Source organism: Rattus rattus, chromosome 8 (assembly GCF_011064425.1).
Source record: "Rattus rattus isolate New Zealand chromosome 8, Rrattus_CSIRO_v1, whole genome shotgun sequence".
NCBI lineage: Eukaryota > Metazoa > Chordata > Mammalia > Rodentia > Muridae > Rattus > Rattus rattus.
The window spans coordinates 56,998,616-57,010,542 of NC_046161.1; the positions used below are offsets into that span (position 1 = coordinate 56,998,616).

General features: G+C 51.2%; 1 protein-coding gene across 1 annotated transcript in view; it reads right to left on the minus strand.

Moving 5' to 3' along the window:
* Positions 1-7,800, minus strand: part of Itga11 (integrin subunit alpha 11) — a 106,930-nt gene extending 99,130 nt beyond the window's left edge. Inside the window, exon 1 of the mRNA XM_032910844.1 lies at positions 7,653-7,800. Within this exon, the coding sequence (XP_032766735.1) occupies positions 7,653-7,704 (52 nt within the window). The 5' untranslated portion in view covers positions 7,705-7,800. The remainder of the gene's footprint in view (positions 1-7,652) is intronic.
* Positions 7,801-11,927: the final 4,127 nt, after the last annotated feature.

Consider the following 11,927-nt stretch of genomic DNA (forward strand, 5'->3'; position numbering starts at 1 on the left):
TGAGTCTGGAGATCCACCTGCCTCTGCTTCCTGAGTACTGGGAATGGGTCAGATTTTTGTGTTTGTTTGTTTTTTGTGGTTGCAAAACCATCTGTATTTTCCTCTGTACTTTCTCATGAATCATCTGTTGTCATGGAAACAGAGGACTGCCTGGTGAACATAAGCATCTTGACACCAGAACGAACAATGCATGCCAAGGGCGGGCCACCTGTCTGGGATGCTCAGACTCTATGAAGGTCCTGTTGTTAAGCATCGAGGGGCAAGGGATGGTCTTGGAATCCAGAATTCCTCACCAATGTGGGGAAGATCAATGTGTAGCCTGTTTCCTGGTGCTAGAAGAAACTATCTTGAAATAGAGTCCCTAGGGATGGATGATAGCTCAGCCAGTAAAGTGTCTGCTGTACAAGCATGAAGGCCTGAGTTCGAACCCCAAGAACACACGATGACAAAAATCTGGATATGGCAAATGTGCACTTGTAAGCCCGGTGCTAGGCATGTGGAGCCAGGTGGAACCAGAGGGCTCAGTGCCCAAACAACCTAAGCTACCAGCAAGCTCTACACCAGTCAAAGACTTTCTCCACAAGTTGGGTGGCACCTGAGGAGTAACACCTAAGGCTGTCCCCTGGCCTCTGTGTGTACCTGCACACACAAGAACACACATCGCACCCTGAGGAAAGTGAGAGAAAACGACTGTCCTGACAATTGGGCACCTGCTAGCCTCTCCAGACCTTGGAGACCTGAATGTGGTGAACACACCCTTGGGCCTAGTACTTGAGAGGTAGAGGCAGGAGGATCAGAAGCTCAAGGTTATCTTTGGCTACTTAGTGCATTCAAGGCTAGCCTGGGCTACATGAGACCCTGGAGAAGAGGAGAAGGGAAGGAGAAATAAAGAGAGGAATGGAAAAAAAAAAGAAAGCAAAAAAGAAAAAAAAACCAAAAAATAAAAATAAAAAAATAAAAATAAAAACCCAAGAAGAAAGTTTCCAAAGATAGTCAAACTGTGCTGAGCTTGGGGTCTGTTTCTCTTGATTGACAGCAGAGGTCTGGCCTTGGGAAAGCCCCTTCTAAGTCTGTTAGAATCAGTCTGTGGAGTGCTGCCTGGATGGAACCCTAGGCTATAGTTTATCACCTAAGTGACCGTGACTAAGTGACTTCATGTCTATATCAGCAAATATGGCTATTGCTACTAGAATTTGCAGAATATCCTACCACTGGCCAATATTGGGTATTGAGTAGTATTTCTGATTGTTTGCACAGATCCTATAGGGTGGGCATTGTAGTTTCCATTGCACTCTCTAAAAAGAGGACTTTTCAGGGCAGGTCCGAATCCCCACATCTGAGGGCCATGCTCCTGAGAAGGGCTTTGTTGGGTGCAGACTCAGACCTTCTACCTGTACCCAGGTTTCCCATAAGCCACCAGGGACTATTCAGATCAGAGACTGAGGGCTAACCTGGGTCCATGCTCAGCTTCCCCATCTTCTCAGGTGGAAGATGACATATGCTGCGTTCTATACTGTATGAATGGCAACTGAATGTGGCAAAAAAAATTCTTCTCCGTTGTCCCCTGTTGCTTGGGGGACAACATTGTCCTGTTATATGCCTGCATGTCCACCACAGGAAAGCAAGGCCTTTTCTGTGCTCCTGAAGCCTCTCAGAGAATGGTAGTGAACAGTGTGGTCCATCCAGGCCAGCTTGTGGTATTTCTGGGCTAGCCTGTGGTACACCCATTCCCTACTTTCTAAAGTCTTTCTTTCAAGAAGCCTCCGTACCCTTCAACAGGCTTCCTTGCCACACCTACCTGTGACCCTAGACTGCTATCAAACGCTTCTAACCTGGAAACATTCATTTATAGATGGCTGGGAAATTTTATCATTATAAACATCGGTACAGCAGTCTGGCGTTTTTGGAAAGGCAAGTTGGGGCTATTTATTAGCCACTGGGATTACGAGTGAGAGCTAGAAGCTAATTCCACTGCCTCACCTGCTCATTTCTACAACTATTGCTTGCCTACTCTGTTCAGATGCAGTACTGGACCTTAGAGTATCTAAGGAAACACACTCTTGCTCTCCTTGGATTACACAGCCCATCTCTGTGAGAGTTTGCAGAGGAAGGTACGATCTTAGTGAGTAGTAACTAAAATTAGGGCCTTGGTGAGATGGGAGCTGGAAAAAGAAGTGAGATAGGGTCCCCGGGGGGCGTTCGAGGTGCAGTGGTTTGAATGAGTGATGTCTTCCATAGGCTCGGGCATTTGAACACTTGGTCTCCAGTTGGTGTTGCTTTGTGGAGAAAATGGATACGGAGAGGTACAGCCTTGGAGGAAGTATGTCACTGGCAGGGCCTCTCTTAAAGCCTCACCCTGCTTCCTGTTCACCAAGCTGTGCTGTCTCAGCTGCCCACATCTGCTGGCATGACGGCCGGTTGTTGCCATGCCTCCGCCCAGTCATGGTGGACGGTTATTCTCTGGAGCATAAGCCAAAGAAAACTCTCTCTTAAGTTTCTCTGGTCACAGTGTTTTATCTTAGTACCAGAATAACTAACGCAAAGTAACCAACACTCCTGAGTCAGGGGCTGTGGGACGCTGGGATTAGCTGAAGATAGAGTCAGAAAATCAGGGGTCTACTCATCGAGAGCCGGGGAGCCCAGGAGGGTGGGCAGCATGGCCCAAGCTAACCTAGCAGCATCCTCTTGGTTGTAGGGCAGAACAGCATTCAGGACAAGGAAAAAGTCAGGGAGACCTGCTAGATACCCATTACCACGAGCCATGGAGACCTCTTCAAGCCCTCCCTGTGGTAGCCCCCCAGTCTCTGCCTGCCTCCTGGTCTTGGTCCTCTGGAATGACTGATTCAGACACTGAGGGTTTGAAGGGAGGCTTGAGGTCCAGGGTGGTGTGGGACCAGGCTTTAGTGCAGAGGTGGCATGAGGGGCTGGGCTTAAGATGTGTGGGATAGAAGTCAGGCAGGTCCATACTGAAAGGACCAGAGAACATCTGAGTGACAATTTGGTCCTGTTTGGGATGACAGACAGGGCCTATTTCGGGGTCTGCCAGTGCCTCTGTCTCTGGCTGGCTTCACCGTCAGCAGCCAGCACATTCCATGACTGGTGATTGGCTTGCGGTCTGGCCTGGCTCTCTCGATGGTTTCTTTTGCTCTTTAAAAACCAGGATTGGAGTTCTCTTTAAGTTTAGGGCATGAATCACTGCTTGTGGCCTGGAAGGGGGGTAGAGGAACACAGCCTCTGTGATGTTGGGTGCTAGAACTTACTCGGTCTGTGAGTCCCTACAGGCAGCCGTGGGACGGTTCCCAATGCAAACACTGGTCCTATCAGCTTCTGAGCTTCTAGCTGAGCTGGCCCTGAGTGCCTCTCCATCCACTTTACAAGGCCCCCCAAATCCAGAGATAACCATAATCAGAAGGATTCCATACTTGGATTCACAGCCTATTTCTTGAAATTTTCAATAGCTTCAAAACAAAAAAAGCCTTGAGTTTGATTTTGCATGGACTACTACAGTTTATATAAAGTAAGTCCTGAATGTATGGTAATTGGGGTGATCCGACTGATGTAGCTTTGTCTACATACTATTTATGGCTTTCATCATTTCCACCAATTACTATGAGGGGCTGTGATTTCCAGGAAAAGAACAATTCCAGAAGGAGGTGAGGAAATAAGATAGTTTTGTGGTTCCTTTCCTAGAAAGAAAAAAAGTGAGGGTCCTAAGAGTGCACCAGACAGAGAAGAGGGTGGTGAAGATGGAGAGAGGTCTACAGAGAGCCCCCAGTGGTCTACAGAGAATCCTCAAGTGATCTACAGAGAACCCCTAGTGGTCTACAGAGAACCCCCCACCAGTCTACAGAGAATCATCAATAGTCTACCCAGAACCCCCAGTGGTCTACAGAGAACCATTTGAATGACCTTATACTACCTACCTGCCACAGATTTAGAAAACCTACCAAGCCTCATTCCTTGTAATTCTTTGTTCAGTTCCCTCTGGTGGGTGTAGCTAATTAGGTTCTAAATCTAACCCCAGGCCAAGAGACCTGGTCCAGTCCCCATGTGATCCTGGAAAAATCATGGGACCCACTCAACCATGCACCTCAGTTCCCCATCCATCTGAGACACAGCACACCTGGAGTGCTCTTTTTAGACTGTTGGGTGTGGCACTATCAGGAGTCCTGGAAGTTCTGCTTAGTTGGGTGATGCTGGGGGAAGAGAGCTAGCTATTACTCTGTTTGGCATCCTGGGGTGTATTGCCATGGAAACTCACCTACCTTGTTCTACATGCCACAGAGAAAAAACAACAAACAAACAAACAAACAAACAAACCTTCAGCCTATTTTTGAGCAGCAGCATCACCTAAGCCCCAGACAGGGTTTTTCCTCCTTGTAGCATCGGGTTCTCCATCAGAGGCCTGTCAGCCTAGGAGACTGAGGGGCTGGACCGTACCAGAGCCCCTGCTTCACCTGAGGCCTGCCACCAGCCCTTAGTTCCTCTGGTTCAAGAAACCACTCAGTTAAAATGTAAATGCCTTCCGGTAGGTAGGACACATCAAATTGTCCTCACTCACCGATTAGCTTATTAGGCCTGAAAACTCTGAGCAGGCTTTGACTGGGGCGGGGTAGGGAGGGAGATAGTGGGTTGTGGGACCACCTGGGCACTCAGTGTTGTGGGAACTTGGAGGCAGGCAGGAGATAGAACCCCGGGAGAGGCCGGCTCTTATAAATCACCACCTGGGGACCAAGGCTCAGTTTTTAAGAGAACATCCTGCATGAATTAAGAGTGGAAGCTGTGGAGGATGGGGGGAAATCTAGCTCAGTGCTTGCTTAGGATGCATGAGGTCCTGAGTTCAATACTATCCCCATACTGGAGGGGAAAAAAAAGAGAGGCAAAAAAAAGTTGGGCATCGTGGAGAAGAAAGAGTTCCTCTCATTCCCAGGTCAATGAGGGACAGTCTCAGGTAGTTAGGGTCAGTCCCAGGTCAGTGAGTGACAGTCTCAGAATAGTGAATAGTACTGGATAGTGCCAGGAACAACACCTGAAGCCTTTCTAAGGCCTACATACTCATCTACACACACACACACACACACACACACACACACAAACACACACACACACACATCCACATCCACCCAAACACACACACAAGCACCCATACACCCAAACACACACACACACACACATACACCCAAACACATACACACACAAACACCCACACACCCAAACACACACACACAAGCACCCACACACACACACACACACACACACACACACAAACACACACACTCCCAAACACACACACACACTCTCCCACACACACACACAAACACACAACCACACCCAAACACACACACACACCCACACACCCAAACACACACACACACGCACCCACACACCCACACACACACACACACCCACACACCCAAACACACCACAAACACACACACACACAAGCACCCACACACCCAAACACACACACACAAGCACCCACACACACCCAAGCACCCACACACACAACACCCAAACACACACACGCACACACACACACACACACACACACACACACTTGAGCACCATACACAAATTGTCCCTCCTTTACTCTTTAGTCCCTAGAACTATGAACGATGTCATTTTAAGTTCCACTCACTATTCTTTTGGGGCAGGATGGGGGAATCTAGTTCTTCTTCCAGGAAGACTTCCTTACTTGTCTACTGCACACTGAGTCTCTCCTGTCTGAACACACACAGGCCTTAGTTCCTCTGCTCCCTACACTCCCTCACGCCTCAGTTCTTGCTCTACCCTGAGCCACAGCCATGAGCCCAGGTGGCAGGGGCACATGAGCCCTACCTTCTTGCAAGCAGATGCCCATCTAGCATTGACAGATATGTTTAATGAGTCCCATGTTCCAAAACCCAAACTGAGCAGCCATAACGCAGAAGTGGTTTTCTCCACATAAAGGGAGCCATTCTTTAACACCCCATCCCTCAGAGCTCCACCCACTTCAGTTGCACCAACATTAGCAACCACTGATGGAACCCCACTGTGCACCAAGCCTCAACTTCCACAACTCGGAATTCTGCCTCCACTGTCCTCATGAGAAAAGCTTTTAGAGAGCCCACAAGGTCTTGCTCTTAGCTTCGGGGTGCTTGGACTGTTGTTTTCTGGGGACACCTGCCTAGGGTGTCCCCAGGAGTTTTTATCTCCTTCCTGTGGATGGATTTCTAGTGACTGCAGACAGTTCCTCCCTGAAGTGGACCTCTAGTGGGTTTCTTTCCCTGGAGCTTTCTAAAAGCTTCTGGTCTGGCGGTAACCCTTTCCCCGCCCCTCCCCCAACCCAAATTCAAGTAGGAAAGTTTGCTTTCCAACTGTCTCTCTGGGATCAGAATGAAACCCAGCTAGTTTCAAGAGGCCTTTCATTTGCAGGCGATTCCAGAAGCAGCAAAGGACAGAAAGATGTACTTTTGTCCCCTCATGGGGACAACCGGCCACAGCTTGGAGAGAGCCACTCAACTGGGTAGGGGTGAGTTTCCACTTGTACTACCCTAGGGCACCTGTCCAGCTGTCACTGCCTCTCTCCTCTCCTATTGGTCTCAGCTAGAGCCAGAGCCACTCAGAAAGAGCGGCAAGGTTGGCAGTCAGTACCCAGCCAGCTTGTTCCTTAGGCTCTATCTAGCTCTGGCTTCTGGCTCTGGCTGGAGCCTTCTGCCACGCTGTGAAGGGGCCAGGAAAACTTTCACTAGCCGTCCGTCCGCAGCACAATGCTGTTGGCTGAAGCTGGGTTGGGCACCGGCAGTGTGGAGGCCTGAACTGGGGTACCCCAGGCTGAGAACCCAAAGACTTGTCTCTCTTTCCTTCCCTCGGGTGCCGCGGTTCCCGCTGCGCCCCCACACCTGGAGTACATTAAGTAGTGGCGCTGGTTTCAGTGACGGCGGCTTCCCCCGAATTACTGAATAATTGCATAATTCCGATCGCGAGCTGCGGACTGTTCTGTCCCTACACTAGTGTTAACTGTTCTGTCCCTACACTAGTGTTAAGCATCTTTCCCACCGGCCCTGGGCTGAGGGATTGTGCCTGCTATCTCTGGTAGGGCTGAAAAGGGCTTACCAATGCCTAGAAGCCAAACTGGAGGGATTTGTGGTCTCTTAGGACTCCGGGGTTTCTTAGGACTCCGGGGTCTCTTAGGACTCCCGGGTCTCCAGTGTCGCCACAACCTGGCTTTCCAGGCTTTAGGATGCTCCGCCTCGGGGGGCGGGGGGCGGGTTGCGGGCAGTCGGGTCACCGTCATTCGGCACGGTCTGTCTTCTTCCCCAGTCTTGGTCCCTCGTCAATGGAGGGATGCCTGGATGACAGAGTGCACACTCGGGAACTTGTCCCCAGAGCTGCATGGGGGATAGGGGGGTATCAGAAATGCTCACTGGCCTCGGCAACCCGAGTCCCGTCTTCTCTTTCCAAACACATCAAAGTCTAGAAAGAGGTTCCTAGGCACACCTCCCTCTGCTATCTTGGCGGGACTTTTTTTTTTAACAGTAGCCCTTCCCCGCAGACCTGTGTCCCCAAGTGCTGCCAAAGGAGGCGCGTCGCATCTCTCTCAACTGGTGCTAAGGTCCTGGATGACTAGGAAGGGGCTCCGCGAAGGAAAGAGAGGCTAGGGAGACACGTACCTGGCCAGAGGCTGAGGGTCCAGGCCACCAGGAAGCCCCTGGGCAAGTCCATGGCCCGCTGTGAGGCAGAGGGTGTCGCGATGGTCGCGGGGCTGAGAGCCAGAGCGACAGCCTCGGTTCGAGCGCAGCGTCCTGAGCCAGCACTGTTCCGAGCTCCAGCTCCCTGACAGCGGCGCAGAGGAAGTGGGAGGGCTCCGGCGGCGGGGAGGGGCGCGGACACCACGGCAGCCCTGGCTCCAGGCCAGACTCGGCCCCTCTGCCACCTGAGCCGGCAGCAAGCTGCTGCCCCGATGCCCTCAGATATTGCCCTCCCCCAACTCCCAGCCCCATCTAACTTCAGGGTCATACTAGAGGATGGCTTCTGGGAACCAGCCACCTTGCCAGCTTGGTACCTGCCTCTCCTCCATTCCCAACCAAATTAGGGTCTGCTCAGGAAAAGTGAGCTATGGTGTCGGTTTTCCAGGGGGAAAGAGCTGAATAAATACCGTAGGCGAACCTAAGATGACCCAGGGCCACTCTGTGACAGGTCTTCTTCGGACAAGGTGGATGGATTTCCCCCTCCCTTAACAACATTCCTTTGTCTCCCCGTTTCCTGGGCCTTAAAATGTCAAGAGCACAGCGTTTCTTGGAACCCTGGGCAGAATACCTCCAATTTCCACCATCTCAATCTCCACATCTGAGCAGGGACTACACTTGACGCTTCTCTTTGGAACCCAGACTCTACTCCCCGGCCATTGTACCCATGGACAGTTAACATCAATGCACATTTATTGCCTGAGCTTTTCATCAGGTTTTGGGCCACAACCTGTGGGTGTGGTGGCTGGCCTTCCCAGCAAGGGAGGAGCAGAAGGCGGCAAGGTAGCCGGTGTGGGGGATACGAAGAGTACGGAACATACTTTTTCAGGACCTTCTCAAGGCTACCGCGCAGATGTGCAGACACGTGCAAGCTGGTCTCTCCCTGCTCTTGTCTTTACTGATTTACACACACACACACACACACACACACACACACACACACACACACACACACCCCACACCCTAACAACATCAACTGGTGTATTTGTTTGACCTCTCTCTCTCTCTCTCTCTCTCTCTCTCTCTCTCTCTCTCTCTCTCTCTCTCTCAAATCTCCTTGATTTGTAAGGGCACTTAACTCCTTGCCTTCAGGAGCAGAAGAGGTTTTTTTTTTAGTGTTTGCATAAATAGATGGATGAATAGAAAGGATGCATAGGAGCCCTGAGGGAAAGTATCAGGGAGAGATGGGAAGGGCGTCTCAGAATAGTTGGCTTTCAGGGAGGATCCTTGAAGGATGCGCTGGGTGTTGAAAAGGTCTACCATTCACAAGGGCTGAGGAAGCTGTTTTTATCCTGGGGGAGTGGGGAGAGGTAGAATGAGAGGAAGGGAGGGAGGGAGAGAGGGGCAGGGGGAGGGAGAACTTCAGCACTCAGGAGGGCAGGTCCTGCTCTTCAGCTGGCCAGCACAGTAGAGCTCACCCTGGTGGGTGGGCCCCGAGGACAAAAGCATGTGAGAGCTGGCCCCACCACTTGTCTGCCCGCGTGGTGGTGACGTGGTGACATGGTGACGTGGGTGAGGGAGAGATGCCCTCCTCACATACAGCAGGCAGGAGAGTTGGTCCTGTCCCTCACCTACAGCAGCATTCCAGAGAGCAGGCCCTGCACTTTGCCTGGGAAGCATAGTAGATCTGGCCCTGGATGTGGGGGGCTGTGGGTGAACTGGCACCAAGGGTATGAGTGTGGGAGAGCCCTTGCCACATAGCAGGCAGGAGTGCTGTCCCCGCCCTTCATCTTCTGGAGTACTCTGGAAAGTAAGCCCCGCATCTTCCCTGGACAGGCTCTGGTTGTCGGGGTTTGTGGGTGAGCAGCCCTGAGAGTGTGAGAGGAGAGAGCAGGCCTTGTACCTCACCTGGGCAGCACAGTAGAGCTGGCCCTGATGGCATGGGGATGAACGAGCCAGCCTTAACGCAGGAGAGTGGGAGAGCGGCCCCTGCTCCTTACTGGTTGTGGCACTGGATGGTGTGGGAGGTCTGGCAGGCTGACCAGCTCACACACCTCTCAGGTCCAGCTCCAGGGCTTTGAGTTGGTCCACCCCAACATCTACCCCAATAATGAACTGCTGGAGGGTGAGAAGGGTCCAGTCCTACAGATCCAAAACGACAAGATCTTGATGACACAGGGCAACAACAGGATACCTGAGAGGAGTCCCAGTGAGGATCCAGTATTGATGGTGTAGTAGAAGCCAGAGGACTCATACTTGACCCATTGCAATGAACATTTGCAAGCAAAAAAGAAAAAAAAAAGAAAAAAAAAAGACAAAGGGGTATACTGTGGGACATACTGCGACACACTACAGTTTCCACACCACGAAGTTTTTTTCTCTTGTTGGGGAGGGTGGAGGGCAGGTACAGGGGAGGGGAAGATGAGTGAGATTGGGATACACGATGTGCAGTTCAAAAAGAACCAATAAAAAGGTTTAAAAATTATGTGCATATACATGTGTCTCTATGTGGATCCGTGCATATGGATGCAGGTGCCCACGGAGGCCAGAGGCAGAGGCGTTGGAGCCCCTTGGTTACAGGTAGGTGTGAACCCCCTGACCTGGATGCTGGGAACTGAACCCGTGTCTTCTGGGAGAGCAGCATGCACTCTTAGCTCCTTAACCCTCTTTTCAGCCCCTCTCCACTAAATTTTTTGAGCTAGGATTTCTCTGAACCCAGAACTTACCAACTAGGCTAGACTGGGTGGGTAGCCAGCTCCCAGGATCCTCCTGTCTCTACCTTCCAGGCGCTGAGGTTATCGATGTGCTTCGACATGCCCTGACATGCCCAGCTCTTCAGTTGTTACCGGGGTCTGAACCAGGTCCTCATGCTTATGCGGCACACACTTTACAGACTGAGCCATCGCAGCCAAATTATTCACATCACACAAGGCATGTGAGAGATTCCTGATGCGGATTCCAAGGCCACGAGGAACTCAGAATTGAATGAACAGCCTCATGGGAGCTGGGCTTTGGTGTGACCGATAGCGCCACTGCTCCTACTAACTCTTTAAAAGGGCAACACTTGTACATAGAGTGCAGCCATATTCGAGTAGTCACAGGGTTGTCTCACCACGACCACTAACTTCATAATGCTGTCATCATCCTCCAAAGAGTCCCTGCACCCATGAGCCTCTGCTTACCTCACCCTGGCCCCGGGCAACCACTAACCTTTCAGACTCTGGGTCTGCATGTTCTAGACATTTCACGTAAATGGAATCATCCAGAACACGGCCTCTGTGTCTGGCTTCTCCCATTCTGTAATGTCTCCAACTTTCATGCAGGACACAGCGGCGTCTACATTTTGTTTCTTTTTGTCATTCCATTGGATGGCGGTACCCCAGTGTTTATACATTCCGCAGGTGATGCTCTCTGGGTGTTTCCGCTCTGGGTTCTGGTGAGCGAGTAATGCCGCTACAGACATCTGGACACGCGTTTCCCTCTGAACATATGTCTTCACTTCTCTGGGTAATATGCAGTGACACATACTGTGCCAGGAGTAGGTGGTCCCACCAAGTCTGGCCACGTAGTAGACCATGCAGTCTGGGTTTGCTTAAGGATATTTTGTGAGACCGATACAGGAGCGAGCAGGCCCAGCAATTCACTTCTGTCAGTTGGTAAGGGATGCATGGCTGCACTTGGGAACAGCACTGCTGAGTCATAGAGTAACTTTATATTTGATCGCTCGAGGAACTCCCAAACTGTTTCCACAGTCTCTGTACCATTTTGTGTCCCTACCAGCCACACGCAATGGCTGTATGTAGTGTTTTTCTCTTTTGAAACCCGCCTCACAACAATGACCTCATTTCACCCTCCCAATATCCCTGCGAGGGGCTGGTGCATTTTTTGTAGATAAAGATATTAAATAGGCGAAGATTATTCTAGTTGCAAGGTATTGAAACTCAATACCCACTGGAAGAAGCAAAAAAAGCAATGTAAAACTCCTCATGTAAGGAACTGTAACACTGGGCTAGCTGCAGGCTCTGGGCTAGCTGCTGGCACTGGGCTAGCTGCAAGCACTGGGCTAGCTGTAGGCTCTGTAGGCTCTGGGCTAGCTGCTGGCACTGGGCTAGCTGCTGGCACTGGGCTAGCTGTAGGCTCTGTAGGCTCTGGGCTAGCTGCTGGCACTGGGCTAGCTGTAGGCTCTGGCTCTGGCACTGGGCTAGCTGTAGGCTCTGGGCTAGCTGTAGGCTCTGGGTTAGCTGCTGGCATTGGGCTAGC